At 41.5% G+C, this 19,908-nt stretch overlaps 2 protein-coding genes across 2 annotated transcripts; both read left to right on the forward strand.

Moving 5' to 3' along the window:
• Positions 1–3,997: 3,997 nt before the first annotated feature.
• LOC119821512 (trace amine-associated receptor 3) lies at positions 3,998–5,029 on the forward strand. Its single transcript, XM_038340580.1, has one exon. The coding sequence runs from the start codon at positions 3,998–4,000 to the stop codon at positions 5,027–5,029; it is 1,032 nt and encodes a 343-aa protein (XP_038196508.1).
• Positions 5,030–11,350: 6,321 nt separating this feature from the next.
• On the forward strand, positions 11,351–12,394 carry LOC119820227 (trace amine-associated receptor 4). Its single transcript, XM_038338340.1, has one exon. The coding sequence runs from the start codon at positions 11,351–11,353 to the stop codon at positions 12,392–12,394; it is 1,044 nt and encodes a 347-aa protein (XP_038194268.1).
• Positions 12,395–19,908: the final 7,514 nt, after the last annotated feature.

The following is a 19,908-nucleotide window of genomic DNA, read 5'->3' on the forward strand; positions in this document are numbered from 1 at the left end:
CTAATACAAATGTTTGGGGATTAGAATGTGTTACACATGGGTTATAACAGAAAAGGTAGAGTTTTGTTTCCCTATTTTGAAAATAATTATTACAGTATTCCTGTGAAAGGCTTTAATATTTCCATCAAAATCTGTTCAGTAGGATTTACAAGTTTCTGTGTGACATATAAAATGCTTTTACTTTGTTAAAAAATTATATAAGGCATGACTCAGTAATTGTAAAGTATTTCGGTAATGCTAATACACATTTTCTTCTTTGGCATCTTATCTTAACAAAAATAACATGTACTATTCAAATAATTTCCAGATGTTGTGTATTATTTTAATATCTTCCCCTGCAAGCAGCATTTACTAAAGATTTTCTGTCACTCCTTGCTTGCCAAAACTGCTCCCTCATTCCAAACACACAGAATACCCATACCGGAAATGTCAGATCTCTATGATCTGAAAGAGTTCTTGTCAATTCAATGAGTGTACAAATAGCATGGAAACATTGTGAAGATGCTTCTTTCGGGGAATGGCCTGATTTTTCAAGTCCATTTCCAGGAAATGAGAACAGGACTGGCCTACAGATTACTTTTATTTGGACAGACAGAGGCCATAAATACTTTTGCTGCCCAGATAAACCAGTAATGACTCACAGACAGAAAGAGACGAAGGAGGTTCACTGGAAAAGGGACCAGGAGAGCCTGACTATAATACTGGTCCACCTGTGCAGTTGCAGTGACTACTTCAAGATCTGACGTAGTTCATATATGTGAAACAGCTGGGATCGTGCAATGAACTAAACATATGCTTGGCGTATTTGGTGAAATAGTTTTTGTCTGTGATCCCAGCATCAGGGAGGCTGAAAAAGGAAGGCTGCCATGGGTATCAAACCAGCTCTGGTTACAGAGTAAGACCCTGTCCCCAAAGCAAATTAGAACAATATAAAAGAAGAAGGATTCGGGGAAAGTAGTTTTGAAACCTTTCAGATGGCCAGAATTTTTGCTGTTATTTGAGATTTGCTTGTATTTGAGTGGAAGGCAGGAGGAAAGGGTTTGTTTGCTATGTTTTAAACAGTGTTTTCTGTTGTCCAATTATCTCAACATTTTCTAAGACACATTACTGAATGCCATGAGTCAAAGTGCTTTACTAATTAGGTTTCAATGATGTGTTGGAGCTAACTTTTTACTATTTAGTTTAGCAAGTGATCCCTGCCTTAAAGATTGCTTTGTTTTGTGTCATCAGGGTTAGCAAGTAAGTGGAATGCTATCTCTTTTCTTTAGAAATCTACTTTAAGACAAGGCGCAGTGCTAGAAGGCAGAGTATTTAAAACAGCACTAGACTTACCACTCTCTAATTCCTTTGGTTACATCAATAATTTTGTGAAATTAATTCTGACAGGGGAAATTTCTTGGTTTTGTTTTTTGCTTTTTTTTAAATAGCATCTGATTTCTGCCTTTAATTACAGCACCTGGGTGGCAGGAAGAACTTTGAGTTCAAGGGCAGCCTGATCTACATAGAGGGCTTCAGGAGAGTCAGGGTTATCCAGAGAAACACTGACTTGAAAGCAAAGAAGCTAGCAAACACACACACACACACACACACACACACACACACACACACACACACACACAGAGGCTTCTGGAAGATAATGTTTGTTCAGAGTTCTTCCTCTTCCTCTCCTCCTCCTCCTCCTCCTCTTCCTCCTCCTCCTCTTCTTTCTCCTCTTCTACCTCCTCCTCTTCCTCCTTTTGAGACAGAGTTTGTCTGTGTAGCAGTTATGGTTTTCCCAGAACTAGCTTTGTAGACCAGGCTGGTCTTGAGCTCACAGATATATGCCTACTTCCACCTCTTGAGTGCTAGGATTAAAGACATGTGCCACCACAACCATGCTACAATAGACATTTTCAAGACAATGTGGAGACCACTGTTAAAGGTGCAGGGTGAGGGATGAAGGAAGGGGAGCCTACATCAGAATTTACATGGAAATAGATGTTGAAATATACACTTGATATACCCACAGGGCCATAGACTGACTTGCCTGTCAGTCAAGGCGTGTTTCCTAGACTCTCCTCTTCATCCACTGAAAAAGGTAAGTCTGGTCCTTATGAAAGATGTGTTTCAATAGCTTCCTTTCTTTCCACTCCATGTCTAACACATTCTCCCACACTTAGTTTTAGTAGATAATTTCTGCTCTACTAATTTCCAAATAAAGCAACATTTCATGTAAATTATAAGAAAAGCTCACTACAATTCTCTCTTACCTTCTGCCCTGCTCTATGGAATAGAAGCTGTTCAGCCCAATCTTTTGTAAGCGTCTAGCATCTAAAAATTGCCGTACACCTAGCAGCTTTTCAAAAGATGTTCAGAAAATACACCCCTGTCCATTGTCAACAAACAAGGCTTATGTATGAATTGGGAGTTGTCGCTGCTTTGTAATTTTGATGTTATGAGTATAAGCCCCACACACAGTTGTAAAGTAAACTCATGGGAGGAATGTTTTCCTCGTCTCTACCTTAGCTGTCAGTGTGACACCTGAATATGGTTAACTGACCGCCAGCCCTACAGTGATCTTCACATGGTGTTTCCTGTTTCAGCCTTTTTCAGTGTTGACAATAGAGAATGAAACAGGGAATATCGAGCCACATTTATCTTCCTAGTACACTTCTTGCCATTCATGTTTTATAACAAAGTCTTAATCTATTTTATGAAATTACTCATAAACTTATTCTATCACTCTGTTGCTTTTAACTTAGCATATTTAACAGAAATCAACACAGATCTCTTGGGACAAAATTGTCTTTTAGATTTGGAATGTTTTGGAGTCTGTAAAAACAGAATTTAAAACTGAGAATTTGTGCTTAAAGATACTTACTCATTTGTCTGTATATTTGTTTGCTTCCTAACTGTTTTTCCCTGGAACTCTGCATGTAGCCCAGCCAGGTTTGAGATTCTGGCAACCTCCCTTCCTCAGGCTGTGGAGTGGTGGACTGAGCTACCACTCTGTATTTTGAGACGATTTTTTAATGGGTTCTATAGAACTCAGCGTTATTTTCTGACCTGTGAAACTAGAAATAAACAGAGAATCATAGTTAATGCTAGTTCTAGGTCCTGAAATTGGAGAATTGGTTAGGAGAATGGCAGTGTCTGTATTACTCAGTGACATGCACAAATATTTGCTTTCTGTGTTATCACTTTGACTCACAATTTTATTTTGAGCATAGTTTATGATACTTTCATTTTTAAGGCTAGGGAAATTAGCTTATGCAATGCTATGTCACTATGTCTTTTGCTGAAATGAAAGCGTTCAGCAAACTTTCAATAGATTATAATTGCAGAAAAACACCTTGCATTACCTGTTTGACTTTGGACACATGAATATGTCTGCAGATTTGCCAACTTTATCAGCTTGTAGAGAAATAAAATACCCCAATGGTAAACTGTTTGGCATGATTACTTATAAACACTTTTCCTTGACAATATGTTATTTCTGGTGCCTAAAATAGCTATAGAATTCTTGCACGTGGAGAATTCAAATTAATGAACAAATACATAGGGAAAAACTTTGCTGTTTGACTTAAGATTTTGCATAGTAAATGTTTTGATGGTGAGAGATATGTAAAGTTATTGTAATTCAAGTTCTGGGGATGAGGTTGCTGATGATAAATGTCAACCAAAAAATTATTGGAAATCTTCCAGTTCATTATAGGAATAAGACAGGATTTAGGGAAACATGATGAGTAAAGGGGAGAATGGCTAGACAAAAATAAAAACATCAACACAGGGAAGCATAAACAGTTGAAGCTTTTCAATTTTCTTCTGTGGCAACTAACTCAGAAAATAAACACAGTAGGTATAATTTTGAATTTTTGAATTACTGATATTTAGATAATGCAGAAGACTTTGAACATTGCTGTACTCCTGGCAGGTGAAGTTCTCTGTGATCATTTGAAGAAAAGAAGAAGAAGAAATCCCGACGTCCTCCTGGACAGGAATTGAAGGATAAAGCACCATGGATCTAGCGTACTTTCCCGAAGACTTATCCAGCTGTCCAAAGCTTGGGAACAAAACCTGTCCTCCCACCAATCGCTCTTTCCGTGTCCGTGTGATAATGTACTCCTTTATGACGGGAGCCATGGTTATCACCATCTTCGGAAACTTGGTAATAATGATTTCCATATCACATTTCAAACAGCTCCACTCTCCCACCAACTTCCTGATCCTCTCCATGGCAACCACGGACTTCCTGCTGGGTTTTGTCGTCATGCCTTACAGCATGGTGAGATCGGTGGAGAGCTGCTGGTATTTCGGGGACAGCTTTTGCAAATTCCACGCCAGCTTCGACATGATGCTAAGCCTGACCTCCATATTCCATCTGTGCTCCATTGCCATCGACCGGTTTTATGCGGTATGTTATCCTTTGCACTACACTGCCACCATGACGGTGTCCATGATCAAGAGACTGCTGGCCTTTTGCTGGGCGGGCCCAGCTCTTTTTTCTTTTGGCTTAGTTCTATCAGAGGCCAATGTTTCTGGTATGCAGAGCTACCAGATTCTTGTCGCTTGCTTCAAGTTCTGTGCACTTACGTTCAACAAATTTTGGGGGACGATACTATTCACTACCTGCTTCTTCACGCCTGGCTCCATCATGGTTGGTATTTATGGTAAAATTTTTATTGTTTCCAAACGACATGCTCGAGCCCTCAGCAGTATGCCCGAGAACACAAAGGGAGAAGTAAGAAAAAAACTGTCTAAGAAAAAGGATAGGAAAGCAGCTAAGACCCTGGGCATTGTCATGGGGGTATTTCTAGCATGTTGGTTGCCTTGCTTTCTGGCTGTTTTGATTGACCCATATTTAGACTACTCCACACCCATCACAGTGCTCGATCTTCTGGTATGGCTTGGGTATTTCAACTCTACTTGCAACCCCCTCATCCATGGCTTTTTCTACCCATGGTTTCGCAAAGCTCTTGAGCATATATTGTCAGGAAAAATATTTCTTTCCAATTCAGAAACTGCAAATCTCTTTCCTGAAGCACACTAAGGAAAAAAAAAAAACCCACTATGAATCTGAATCAAATACAGGAAGTGACACTAATTTAACCCTTACAAATCTAGGTGTGGTGGTGTGAATGGGAATGCCCTTATTCAACCACATGTTTGACTACTTGGTCCCAGTTAGTGAAACTGTTTTGAGAGGATTAAGAGGTGTGGCCTTGCTGGTGGTATATCACTGGTGGGTGGGCTTTGCGTTTTCAATAGCCCAGCCATTCCCAGTTAGGTCTCTGTCTGTGTCTAGAGTTTGTGCACCAAGATGTAAGCTCTCAGCTACTGTTCCAGTGGCTGCCTACTACCGTGCTCGCCCTTTGAAACTGTGAGCCCCCAATAAATCATTTCTTCTATAAGTTGCCTTGGTCATGGTGTCTCTTCACAGCAGTAGAATAGTAACTAAGGTTGCTTTGTCTTTGCCTTTTAGATCCTCTAAGAGACCTTAAAACATGTTCTGAGCTTAACTGCTCTTAAAATATTACTTTCCTTTCTGTTTTCATGACTGCACACTATTGAAAGTATCAAAATTAGTAAAACCAGGCCTGGAAGATGGCTCAGTGTAAGGGCCTGACAATCTGAGCTCTGGTCTGTAGGGTCCAAACAAAATCCACATGGAGCAGCTCTGGAGTCTTTCAGGAAGTGGGAGACAGAGACAGGAGAATGTCCAAGAGCTCAAGGGTCAGCCAGCCCAAAGAGACCCATCTGAAAAAGCGAAAAGGTGGAGGTCAACAGCTGAGATTGTACTCTGACCTTCACACCGGATACAGTGGTACGAGCCTGGCACGCACACGCACTTACATACACACGCGTGTGTCTTTCTTTCTCTCTCTCTCTCTCTCTTACACAAACTCACAAATACACACTAACACACATTTTAAAAAATAGCTCTACATTACACATTTATGTGTTCTCCATTTGAAAAGTGTGGTAAGGTGAGTCTTGTCATCCCAAGTGAGCACATAAATCACCCCAGCTGAGCACAAATATCAAACCTCAGCATTTCCGGCCCTGCTATCATCTCTCATGTTTGTTTCCATGAGTGAATTCCTCAGAGAAGGCAATAAAGTTAATTTTTAACAATTTGGTTTAGATATGAACGAATTGATTCTATTTTTTTAAAGAAATACTTAAGCTGAGTTTTAATAATTTTGAGGTCTCAGTGAATAATGGAAATGATTTGGAACAATGTACAGAATTCTAATGGAGTCACGTTCCCCAGCAATTATGAAGCTATCCATATCATGACGGACTTGTCCCATTTCCTGTGTCCTCGTGGGGGCATGCTGAGATCATCAAAGTCAGGACTCCTGTGTGCGAGGCAGATCTCTACCACTGAGCTGTGACTAGACCCTCCTCTTCCTCTGTCATTCTGTTTGCCTGGGTTTTTTTTTTTTTTGACACATGTTTCTTTATATTGCTCATGCTGGCAGATTGTAGCAATCCTCCTGTTTTGCTTCCATAATACAAGGAATGTAGGTGTATTAAAAACACCCAGCAACATGATGTTTACAAAATAAATTCCTTTGTGGAGAATTGACGGTGATGTGTTTTCTGTTGCCGACAAGCTAAAGGCCTGCCCCCTCTACCTAGCAAGTTTCAGGCCAGCCAGGACAGCACAGCTACAAAGAGCTTCAAAAGAGCCAATGGAGGCCAGAGATGGCATGGTCCAGAGGCTGGGAATGCATACTGCTCAAGCAGAGGAGCCCCGTGTATTTTCCTGCACCCACATCAGTGTGCTCACTATTGCTCGTAACTCCAGTTCCAGGGAGATGCCAGGTCTCTGACCTCAGGGCACCGCACTCCTGCACACATACCCCTCCCGCCCAGACACATATGTAAAGCACATTTTTTGTAAAAGACCCATAATTTAGCATCTAGATTAAAAACAAACAAACAATCTAGCACAAGAGGTGAAGTGAACACTTGCTGGATTATTTCTCCTTCTCCGTCTCCGCCTACGTTTCTCTGCTCCTTCTTCCCTGCTTCCCCACTTTTCCCACCTTTGCCCTTGTGCAAGACGAATCGGCTTGCCCCTGAGGACACAGCCACAAACCTAGTGTTCTCTGGGGCCCATTCTCGGGTGGCTTCCCATGATCTCAACTGGCAGCAGAGTGAAGGAGGTGCAAGTGTCATCTGCAGACCCTGAGGACACAGGAGGTGCAGCCTCGAGAGGCGCATCTCATGCTTAAGTACAGAGCCCAGAGCAGCCGGCCAGGAGCCACCCCAGGAGTGGGAGCCCGTGTCCTATGTGACTGCTACAGAGTGGGAAATGAGCCAGGAGGAGCACACCGAGGAAGCACGGTGCTCCTTTGCTTGGTAAGAGACTGAAACACTGCTACTCTTGGTTCAATCCCTGTCACTATGAATTACCTATAAGGGAACCAAATACTGGTAAGGTAATGGAGATTGCATTATGAGAGGGAAGAGAAATTCAGATTGTTTTTGGGTGGCGTTGTGGTGTGTGTGTGTGTGTGTGTGTGTGTGTGTGTGTGTGTGTGTGTTTGTGTGTGTGATTGGTCTATAGAGGGGAACCACACTTTGATTACTGATCTGCAAAAATAAACTTGGGACATTCCAAAATTTTTAATTTCAAATTTAAAAAAATTACAAGAATTAATCCTAAAGAGCCATGGAAAGAGCCGATCTCTTGTTACCCCACATGCTCCTTTACCTAAGAAACTATGCAAGAGCGAGAAGCACTGGGGAAGAGGAAATCAGTGCTTTTGCAGATAGTCCCCAGAGCAGGATGTTTAAAATATCTAACAATTAAAACAGAAAAAGGATATCTGGTAAATCTGATGTGATGTGTCTTCTAGTTTTTTTTTTTTTTTCTGGTATATTTTTATCATTGGGTTGTGGAATACTACCTCTCAACTGTGAGAAATACAAACACATTGAGATACTTTAAGCATTGAATATCTGGGGAAAATCATCACATGAAGTCTTCCCTCCCTCCTTATTTTTTTCAGTTTGGGGCAATATGTTGCTTTCTTTCTAGTTTTTAGAGATGTAGTCTTGCTATGTCTTCTAGGCTGGCCTCCAGTTTGTAGTCCTCCTGCCTCAGCCTCCAGAATGCTGCGATCAAAGTGTGCAGCCCATGTCCATCTTACATTTTCTAAGTCACTATTCCACAGTCTCTGTGTCTGTTTCACTAGTGTGCAGACTTTTCTTCCCAGAGCCAACGTTGAATGGAGAAGTCGCATTTCTATCTCCTCTCCAGAATCATTAGCCAATCTTTCTTCCCACTTCCGAAAATAACCGACAATTTCCCATGCTTTCCTGAGTGATGCTAGGAAATACAGTAATTAGTTTACCCTTCTGCTGCTCAAGTTTGGGAGAAATTTTATGGGTTAAAAGAAGAGCCAGGCAGTCACTCCCTATTGTGACAGAGAGAGGCGAGAAAGGATTTCAGAATTTATTGTTTTAAAAATCATTGGGAATTTTTTTAATTTGAAAATTAAATTAAATTTTTAATTAATTTAATTTAGGGAGGGGAATCTTGAGCGTGCCAAGCTTTAAAGTTGCACTTAAAAATTCATCTCCGTTCACCTTCCTGACAGGCCAGGAGTTCAGGATAGGAATTTAGTGACATTATCTCAGCTCTTCTTTTAGGTAACCTTTTTTTAAAAAATACTGGATGTGTTTTACTCTATCTTCTATCTTCATCTAATGTTTATCTGTGTAATTATTTCCTGAGTACATGTAACTATATTTTAGTCTCTCTTCTGTCACAGTCGAACCTTTAGCTATTTCCTTAGTACATGCTAACCATGCAACAGCAAAGAGATCAGATACTGGTAGGTGTTAGAACTGTTTCCTTCCATGTTTTAAGAAAATTCCGGCTGGGGTGCAGCTCACTGTCAGAATACTCACAAAGCAGGCTTACAATCTTGGCTTGGACCCCTGCCTCCTCTCTCAAAAATATACTTTACTACCGCGGGGTAAGCTCGGTTTTCTGTGCCTTCGTTATGGCCCGAAGCTCCAAATCAATCCAAGTGGACCCAGAGGTTTCTGCAGAAACAAGATTTAATGCGGGGCAGCACAAAAGAGGGAGGAAAGCCGAGGGGGCTGATGGGTCAGGGCTGCAGAACAGACTCAGCAGCTGAACTGCGACTCCGAATTCCTGTTAAAGCAAGATTTTAAGCCTAAAAGAGATCATACACATTTGTTGCCCAGTTACAGTTACAGTTTGCACCAATCAGGATTTAGAAATTAGAGGCTTCCTTGAACATTCCGTTGTTGTCAACCAACAAGCAAAGCAAGCTTTTCAGTCCCACCAATACCATTCATTTGGTCCTTCCAAACGCGTAACTACCGTTTCTGTGGCTGAAGGCGGGGGTGGGGGGTTGGGGTGGGGGGTTGGGGGTGGGGTCAGTTATTGGCTGGTTCCCAGCTCTCCTCGGCCTTTGGGTCCTGAGTTTTGTTTCACCTATAGGGAAAATGGAGTCTGAAGTCAAAACAGCAGTACTCAGGTCAAGGTACTTTTGCCTGCTCCCTTCAGCATTAGCCTGACAAAAATGAAACTTAAAATTTTAATAACCATACAGTGACATATTGGAGATTGTACAATTACATTTGGGAAATGAAATTTTGGTGACTAAACAGTAGTGGGAAATGCCCGAGGGGTTTTGTGATTCTTGGTTATCTCTAAAGTTACTCTTAGAAAAATATATATATATTTTTTGGGTTTGGTTTTTTGAGACAGGGTTTCTCTCTGTAAGGATCCTGGCTGTCCTAGAACCCTCCTGTGTAGACTAGGCTGGCCTTTAACTCACAGATATCCACCTGCCCCTGCCTCCTGAGTGTTGGGATTAAAAGTGTGTGTCACAACCGCCCGGAAAAGTTAATTTATTCAATGAAGTAATTGGGTTTTTAAGATTTTATTATCTTTTAGTCTCAGCTTGGGAGCCAAAGTGATATACAATCAAATAATCTGTGCTGTGGATCTGATTGTTTGTGTTGTGTAGAGCTTTATAAATGCTTTCCTGTCTTATAGTTGACTTGCTACTGCTTAATTTATCAACTTCACTTTAACTGCAATATTAGTTGATACAATTAAGAAAGAAATTAATGCTAGCCTTAAGAGTTAAATTTCTATATCCAATAAAATGTGCTATAGCAGTAATATGTCAAACAATGCACAGACACTGGAAACGGTTGCTGAAGCATCACAGGCAATGACAGAAATCCCAGTGTCAAAGCTGCTGTGTTCTTAGTACCACCTTCTTCATGTAATCGTGGTTCAGGAAGCATTTGTGTGTTCACTTCCCCAAGGGGTCAGTGAGTTTTAGTCTGTTCTCAGGCCAAAGTCCGTTTCTTCAGTTTGGTTCTTGATCTCACAAATGCTTGCTATTGGCTCTCGGAAAGACGTGTCCAGCATGGTCACTGGGAAAACAAACTTGTGCCAAAGCCTGGGTGAGTCGGCCCCATTGTTTTCAGCTTATTAAAGTTATAACATGACAGGTTAAACAACATACACCCGTCTGTCAAATTTGTTAACAGTATGAAACTTGGAACTGATCTCCCTGCGGATCCTCAAACACAACTCTACTTCCTGAATGCAGATGCTGAAAGAAGCGAGAGCCCATGAGATTTATGGAGTCTGTTATTTCCGTCATTTTTCTTCATTTTTCATATTATTGATGTACAATCTTGCAATGTTGGCCACACTTCTCCTCTCACTTCTGAAGACTCTATTCTTCACATTGCAAAGAGACAGGCTTCTCGCACAAGCATTTGTGGCAGTTCACCGAGAAGAACGATCTGCAAAAGAAACAATAGAGCTGTGGTTTATAATCATCATTTAGTTTGATCTACAATTCTACAACTCATGATCATTCTCGAGTGGGCTTTAATATAGAAAATAGGTTAATAGAACTGCACAGGAAAAATTCTTGATCAGCGTATGGAGTTAGGTCTATTAAATTAATAATATGCTTCTGCCTGGGATGTATAGGTGTTGGATAAGAGTATCAATTCAAGATTTTTCAGTTGTCTTCCTGCTCAGGGTGTGGCCTCAAACTAATACTGTTGTCCTCTCCTGAGAGCTAGTCAGAATGCAAATTTGCAGCCTCCCACCTCAGAATCATAGTCCGTATTTTGGAAAGATCCAAAATGATTCCTAACACACATGAGATTTGGTGAAAATGTTCCTGCTTTCTAGAGACTTCCAAGTTGGTTCAACTTGTAGGCTAGCTAAGATTCCATGGACAATGGCCCCACAAAGGGTTTTATTGTTATTTTTCTTTTTTTTTTCTTCACAGAAAGAAACACAGCTCTTCAGAAAAGGACTCATACTACCCACAAGACAAAGGCAATGAGTGTGCCTGACCTCTGGAGCCCCCCAGAGGCACAGTTTTGCTTTGCTGCGACCAACAATTCCTGCCCTAGGAAGGCAAGGCCCACATACGTTGTCTGCGCCATGTACCTTGTCATGATTGGAGCAATAGTGATGACCATGCTGGGAAACATGGCCGTGATCATTTCCGTTGCCCACTTCAAACAGCTCCACTCCCCAACCAACTTCCTCATTCTCTCTATGGCCACCACGGACTTCCTGTTGAGCTGTGTGGTCATGCCTTTCAGCATGATCAGGTCCGTCGAGTCCTGCTGGTATTTTGGAGACCTCTTTTGCAAAATTCACAGCTGCTGTGACATCATGCTCTGCACCACCTCCATTTTCCACCTCTGCTTCATCTCTGTTGACCGCTACTATGCTGTGTGTGACCCCTTGCACTACGTCACCAGAATCACCATCCCTGTCATAGAGGTCTTTCTACTTGTCAGTTGGTCAATTCCCATCCTTTTTGCCTTTGGTTTGGTATTCTCAGAATTAAATCTGATCGGTGTCGAGGACTTCGTTGCAGCCGTTGACTGTTCAGGTTTCTGTGTGTTGATATTTAACAAGCACTGGGGGGTGTTAGCTTCCTTCATAGCCTTCTTCCTGCCTGGGACAGTCATGGTGGGGATTTACATACACATTTTCACAGTTGCCAGGAAGCATGCCAGGCAGATTGGCACAGGTCCTGGAACAAAACAGGCCATCTCAGAAAGCAAAGTGAAGGCCACATCCAAAAAGGAAAGCAAGGCCACTAAGACCTTAAGCATCGTCATGGGAGTGTTTGTGTTGTGCTGGCTGCCATTTTTTGTCTTGACAATCATAGACCCTTTCATTGATTTTACAACCCCGGAAGATTTGTATAATGTTTTCCTCTGGTTAGGTTATTTTAATTCCACTTTCAATCCCATCATCTATGGCATGTTCTACCCTTGGTTTCGCAAAGCCTTGAGGATGATAGTCACAGGAACGATCTTTCTCTCTGACTCTTCTACCTCAAACCTGCATCCCGCACATCCTTAGCCCGACTTTAGCCTGTCTTCTTTTTAAAGAAATGTTCCTGGATGCTCTCTCTTCCCAGGGAAAGAGGAGTAGGCTGGTTACATGAGAAAAAATTTCCAGCAGACATTATGGCCACCTGAGAAAGCAGTAGATCTAGCGTGATTTTTGTTGTTGTTGCTCTGTGTGTGTGTGTGTGTGTGTGTGTGTGTGTATGTGTGTGTGTGCATGCATGCACACGCACCCGTGCCAAAGTTCACAGAGTGATTCATTTTAGGGCTGCTATGTAAGTCATTCATTTGAAGAAACAAGAAGACCAATTTCCAACAAATGCTGGTGACTCTGGAAATGCGAAATTTTAGGATTTACTCCTTTGGCTTAGATTTAATGACAGTGTCCTCACTTGAACTTGGAGCATCAGAGAATGAGACACAGACACCCTCAACAATCCCTGATAGCCATGCAGTGCATCTCTAATTACCCCACTTTACTGAGACCATTGCTGATTTTAGAGAGGGTTAATAAAGAGCTTGAGTATAGCAGGGACTGGGATTATGGAGAATGCAGGTAAAATGAGGCAGACAGCTATCAATACTTTCAGGTGTAAGCTTCTTTTCAGAAAGAACCGATGAGGAATTTATCATATCTGATAACACTAAACTGTCAGGAAATGAGAAAAAGAAGTAAGGAAAGAGTCTTAGGAAAAATTTTCCTTTTTTTCATTTGATGTACATCTTTGCTGATTAATTATATGTATATATTCTGTGAGCATATGTACTGATTGTGTGTGTGTGTGTATGCATATGTGCAGCATGTTTTGGGGAACAGGAGTATGTGTGTATGGGACAGGAATATCACTGGGAGGGAGTATGTGTGTGTTTGGTGTGGTGTGGTATGTGTGTGTGTGTACACTGACTGTTAACCAAGTATGAACATTATTTACAAAACCCAACTCTTTTCCTCTTCTCATACGTTTGGGACATTGTTGTCTTACTGAAAGTCATTTCTCCATGTCCTCTTTGTCTTTCCCTTCCTCCTATCTCATGTATTTCACCAGCGTCTGTCTCTCACCATCTTAGTTTCTTCTGTGTGATTCATGCAATAATTTCAAAGCGCTTGGTCAAGTAGAGTCTCGTTATCTACTCACTTGGCCGAGTGACATCACAGTCTGTTATAGGACACTCTGATGTTGATGTTTCTGGCGCTCATGCCTGTAAGTCTTAAGTGAACCCTTTGTGAGTCTGTTCTCATCTTTGCTCTACCCTTTGGCCCAGCAGCCCCATTGACCAACTACTCCTCAGTTAAAAACACCTCTAAAGAAACATTTCTATTCCCAGCTTGGAATCCCCTGGGAATCTTTGGACCTGCACATACTATTAAATATCTGAGCTTTCAGAGATCAGGATTTGATCTGAATAGAGTACCTTCAAAAGTACTGACAAGGTTCAGCAAGTTACTCTTATTATCACAGGACAATTGTTGAAGTGAAATTAGGCTTTAAGTGCTTGGCCACAGTTTTCTGTCTTGTGGTTAGGGTCATTTAACCCTTTAGATATCCTTCACCCTGAAAGCTGATGGCAGCACACAGAGGCTGAATTATTCTTTCTTTTCAAAGAGCCAAAGGCATAGGGGAGTTACTCAGGGCTTTACCTCAATCTGGGTCTTGAAGGTACAAGATGCCCTCTTATAATTAATTGCAGGAACAGCTTGAGACTCCCTTCTATGGTGGGCCTCCTTCTGTCTGGTAACTCAACAAGGTCCTTTGCATTGCTGAATCTAAGTGACTGAATGCGACAGGCATTCACTAATCATGTAGTCATTCTTTCTATTGATCCTGAAAATAGCACACAAGCTTTGACAAGATGAAAGCTGGGGCCTGAGGCTTTCTAACAGAATTTTCTATAAGAAGACCAACTAAGGGGAAATGAAGGAGCTGGTGGAAACCTCTACCGGAGTCAAAATCATTCCTTATGTTAAGGAATTTTGTAGTTTACAAAAGTGTCCATGAATATTACTAAACTGTTTTTCCAGAACATTATGATATACTCTTCCTATGACTGTTTAAGCAGAAATGAAATGTCATGCCACATATCCTTCAATTCTTCACTTTAGAAGACCTCTCTGGGATGGGCAGAGTGACCATTATCTCAGGAAGTTGGTGACTTCTTGGATACATGACTCTGTACTAAAATACATAAAGGTTAATAAACATTTGTTTAGCCCCACTCTTTGCCTGCAGCTTCTCTGAGTGTTTGTAGTTCAGAGATGAATGAATCAAGTTCCATTTTCAAGGGACTGCTGCACTAGCAGGGGAAGAATACTGAATGAAGGCTACGGATGCTATGAAAAATCCAGACACGGGACATTTCAAGAGTACCCGGGGGAAACTTAGCCTCATGTGGATACAGTGGAGACTGCGTGCCTTTTAAGTCAAGGAGACATATCAAGTTAAGCAAGCCAGGCAACACCTCCGCTAGAGTTGAGATAAATGCTAGGGAAGGTAGCTGGGCCATCACAGGAAAACCACTAAGTTCTCCCATGATGCTTTGCTAGAGGAAGCAGACTGGTGCAGGAACTTCCAAGCACTGAAGTGAGGGCTGCCACGTGAGCTGGTAAATACAGCGGTGCGCAGTCACCTCTGGATAACAGGTGCTTTGCAGTCTGTGTTCATGAGTTTTATGGCAAGCCCAGGTGCCTTGCAGTGTCAGCTGTCAGGAAGACAAGCTGGATGCGGAGCAGAGACAGTACCCATCAGCTCTGCCTTCTCTCCAGCTCAGTGACAACTTACTGTTAAGGGCAGAATGATGGCCCCCGCTTCTTTTGCCCTTTTGAGTCTTGAGAGCATCTTGTATACAACTCTTTAATTTGGGATCGTGTCCAAAAAGAGATTTGGGGGATGTAATTTCTAGCTGAGGTTGCACAGCATGGCTTGCCATAGGAAATAAGATGAGAAAAGAACAGAGACAGCATCGGAATAGAGTCAGTTCAGTCAGTCAGTGAACACAGGCTGAGCTGCAAAGGGGTGGGAAAAGGACTGGAGAGCCCCACATGCAACCTACTAGGAAACTACATCCATTTGGTGAATAGAAAAATTTAAATATGAAGATATTCTAACTACCAAATGCCCACACTTTTCTCCATATCTCATTAAAACATTTAAGTTCTGTGTAACCTGGGCTGGCTTAGGTGTCTCAATCGTCCTGCCTCAGCCTCCTGATGCTGAAACAACAGGTCTGCATCTCTATTCCAAACTAGCTCTGGTTCTAGTAGACTGACATGTGGATGGAAAGGTAAAAACTAACTTAGACAGTGGGAAGATAATACACGATAACACTCTCTCTTGGGCTTCTGCCCAGGTTGGGGAAGGTCTCCCACAGCACCTGCGCTAGCTGCTCCAGCAGGTTATCACATGTGGACTCGGAAAAGGTCTTCTGAGAACACACTTGTTTATAAACATGGGAGGGAGGGAAAAGAAAGACAGGGTTCTGGGACAATCCTCTAGTGATCTACATTTGGGAGGGTTTTTGAGCTCCAGCTCCTTTACACAGTTTTGTCTTATTCTGTATATTGTCATCCTGTTGCTCTGAGCTATAGGCTACTGAAGGTTCTGCACTGGCGTGATAAATCTTATTCTTCATCTCCACAACTCCAGAGAGCAATGCAATGAAAAGAGACGTGAATCTCCTGGCATATAACTTGTCTTTTATGTGCTTAATCATGACATGCTGTCATGCAAAAGCATGTTGTAAGGAGGCCCTTAGTTTGTTTCCTGGCCCAGCAGCTTAGACCTGAAATAATCATACAAAACCATATTGTTTAAATCACTTCTTGGCCCATTAGTTCAAGCTTATTGATGTCTGACTCTTACATCTTAATTTAACCCATCTCTATTAATCTGTGCATTACCACGAGGTTGTGGCCTACCAGTAAATTTTCAATGTGTCTGTCTCCAGCAGAGGCTCCATGGTTTCTCTCTGACTCTGCCTTTCTTTCTCCCAGCATTCAGTTGAGTTTTCCCCACCTAGCTAAGTTCTGCCCTGCTGTAGGTCCAAAGCAGTTTCTTTACTCATTATTGGTAATCATAGCATACAGAGGGGAATCCCACTTCAAAAGCATAATAAAATTGTGCTTTTACAGCTGTTCTGCTCTTCTCAGCGATGTCCCTTCCCTTTCTTGTTCACCTAAGAAGGGTCTGGGGTGTGCAGCAGAAGCTACTTGCGGATAGAGGGAATGGATTTGTTGAAAAGATGGAAAGATGGTTGCTCCAGGCTTCCATCCTTTTGTGATTGGCAACTTAATGAAGAAGGGAAGAAGGCCTGGGTTATAGAGCAGGACAAGCCAAAGCAGCTTGGCTAATTCCTCCTAAATGATAGACAACTTCCTTTGCCTTTCTTTCTAAGCCTTCCCCTACTAACTTGTATATAAACCCAGCAACAATCTTCCTGCTTTGTGGGATTGATGGCTATACAAACAAGATAATGCAGTAATTAGTTACCATTATTAATCATTTTCCTTTTAAAACTTTATGGATGTTTCCTTTCATGGAGAGATTTTCTTTACAAAAGTGGAATAAGGCTCATGAAATGGCTCAGGGGAAGGTGACTGCAGAACAAGCCTAGCAAATTGTGCTCAATCTTCTGAACCCACTTAAAAGTGGAAGAAGAGAACCAGCTCCACAGAGTATAATGAGGGAACCAACCAGAGACCCACTGTGAGCTGTCACTCCCTGGGTGTATGCACCCACAGAGATAAGCATGTTCAGTTTTGTTACACCTAATTTCTTGATATTTGGTTTTTTTTTTTGTTGTTGTTGTTTAAAACGTTAGTTCTATCAGCTCACGTGCCTATGAACTGGAGAACATCAGGAGAGTATGTGTATGAGGTACATAATAGAAAAGAACTGTTCATATCATGGCAGCTAGACAGCAGGCAAAGAGGTATAAAAGAAGGGACCAGGGCAAGATCCAGCTGCCAAGGACACAACCCAATGACCTGCACTTGTCGCCCAAGCCTCATCACCTCCCACCTTTCCTTCCATTGGGTCCATCAAGTACAAATCAATGAAGAGATCAATTTATTTATTATTAAGTCAGAGTCTTCATGATCTATCTAATCACTTCTGGAAACACCCTCAGGTGTATTTTTATTATTCTCCTGTTTCTCATCTGCTGGGATTAAATATTTAGAAAATTAAATGAAATACATTATACCACTGACCTGGAGCATAGTAAGTGATCAACAAACTTAATTTCTCTTGCTTTTTTTCATGCTTTCTAAATTTATACTCTATGAGGTGCTTGTTTAAGTTGCTTCTTTATGTTGCCTTTGAGGTGGTTCTTAAGAAATTTATGTTTTATTGTAGCATGCTGGCAAATGTCTTCAGCATGTGGACTCTCTGATGTCTTTCGAATGTCCCCACATTCTGATGCCCCCTCTTCATTTTGTCTGACCTTCCCTGTACTGTATGCCTTAATAAATAGTTAGTCCTTGATTCCCAAAGACTGCATGCCCTACTTATATGCTTGTGCAAAGTTCTCTGTACTTCATTTATAGCATTCTGCAAGATGTTTAACTGTAGATTCCTGTCTCTTTCCAGGACCCTATCAATACAATCTTCATGAGAGGAAGGGCTGGGCTTAAAGTCTCTTCCAGTAGCTGGCACCCATCAGCTACATAGTAAACATGGATCCACTAAAAAGGAATATGCCCCAGACATGCTAGCACACGAATGATACAATAAATAACACTCTGCAGTGTACTTTTTACTCTACCACACAGGCACCAAGTGGGTCAGAATGGGATACACAACCCCGCTTAGAAGTCCTGCTGCTGCTCTGTGAGAGCTATGTTGCCTATAAGGATCTACAGTCCTTGGAGGTGGCACCGTGGGTCCTGAAAAGGGGTTTCAAAGGCACAGAGAAGATGATGGTGAGATAGGGAAAGAGCATAGCCTTTGTTTAGGATTTATACTATAGCGTCACTTGACTGAGCTCTATGGGAGTACTCTTGATGGCAGACCTTCATCTTCCCATGGCCAGCATCAACTCCTACATCATTCTGGTTTTCTTTTAAAAATATTTACCATGTCTCATTCTTGTATGGATTCATTAAAATCTTTCTTAAGTCCTTTCTAGAATAAGGAGTGGTGGTGGTTAGTGATAATGAATTCTTGGAACTAGCCATAACAATTCAAGGGCTATATCTCAGAGAGATAACCACACAAATACAAACCATGTATACTAAAGATATTTCTATGGGAAACTATGAATAATAGTAAAAGCTTGGAATAACATGAGTATCTCCAGTAGAGGATAGATTAAATAAATTATAGTGTAATTCTTACAACAATATATTTTGCCATCTGTTGTGGAATATTTGAAGATGTGTTACATTTGTTTATGCTGTGGAACATTTGTTTAGTGATGCAAAGATGTGTTTCGTTATTTTATGCTGCATTTGCTTTGCTCTGTGAAGTTGTGTTTCTTTGCCTGTCTAAAACAACTGATTGAGCTAATAAAGAATCGAAGGCCATTAGCAAGACAGGAGAAATGATAGGCAGGGCTAAAAGGCAGAGAGAATAAATAGGAGGAGAAATATAGAAAAAGAAAGATCTAGAAGCAAGAAAAGATAGGGCCCACCACATAGCCACACAGACAGAATAAGAAGGGGAAAAATATACAGAAATAAAGAAAGGTAAAAGCCCAGAGGCAAAAGGTAGATGGGATAATTTAAGTTAAGAAAAGCTGGCTAGAAACAAGCCAAGCCAAGTAAGAATAACTTTGTGGCTAGCCCCAAAGACAGGGGTGAAAAGCAGACTCTAAAAACCCAATGTGTTTAAATTGTATTTCTAATTAATTGTCACATGATAAGCCTCTCTAATTAATTGCCATACTGCAAAGGAAAGGAAGCAATGGAGACTGTGAGCAGTGTGAACCGGTCCCTTGGCACTCCTTCACTGTTTGCCTGGATCACCCCACATGGAGGAGCAGGTTCTTCTGAGAGTATAAAATCTCCCCTGACCTCTCGCCTGTCGCTTTTTCTGATAGAAGAGATCTGTGCATGTCTGTCCCACGTGGGGACTTCTTTTATGGGGTGACTAATTCCTGCCTGAGTAAGTAATTTGAAAACTCTCAGTTTACTTTAAAATTTTTTTGCATGTATTTTTTTTTTTTTGAGACAGGTATGATGTGTCCCAGACTAGTTTTGAACTTGCTGTGGCACTAAGGATGGGTCTGGACTCATGATTCTCCTGCCTCTGCCTCCCATGTGCTGAGATTGCAGGTGTGGGCACCATGTAAACCTGGTGCCAGAGAGCAGACTCAGAGCGCTGTGGATACTTAGAAAGCCCTCTACACAGCGAGCTACATCTCCAGGCCCTCAGTTCAATGTGTTAGCACGCGTTTCATACTCTACAGGTTGGTGTTTGTTCAATCAAATATTTTCTCATGTCAGATAGCTTCACCCTATGTGCTATATTTTTAAAAACATGCAACGCAAAAAAACTGCATTTAGGATGTTTTTGTCCTTTTAATTACTTG

Source organism: Arvicola amphibius, chromosome 8, assembly GCF_903992535.2.
Source record: "Arvicola amphibius chromosome 8, mArvAmp1.2, whole genome shotgun sequence".
NCBI classification, from domain to species: Eukaryota; Metazoa; Chordata; class Mammalia; order Rodentia; family Cricetidae; genus Arvicola; species Arvicola amphibius.

What these genes read in the sequence shown, in the direction of transcription:
- LOC119821512 (XM_038340580.1), top strand. Translation starts at nt 3,998, where the DNA reads ATGGATCTAGCGTACTTTCCCGAAGACTTATCCAGCTGTCCAAAGCTT.
- LOC119820227 (XM_038338340.1), top strand. Translation starts at nt 11,351, where the DNA reads ATGAGTGTGCCTGACCTCTGGAGCCCCCCAGAGGCACAGTTTTGCTTT.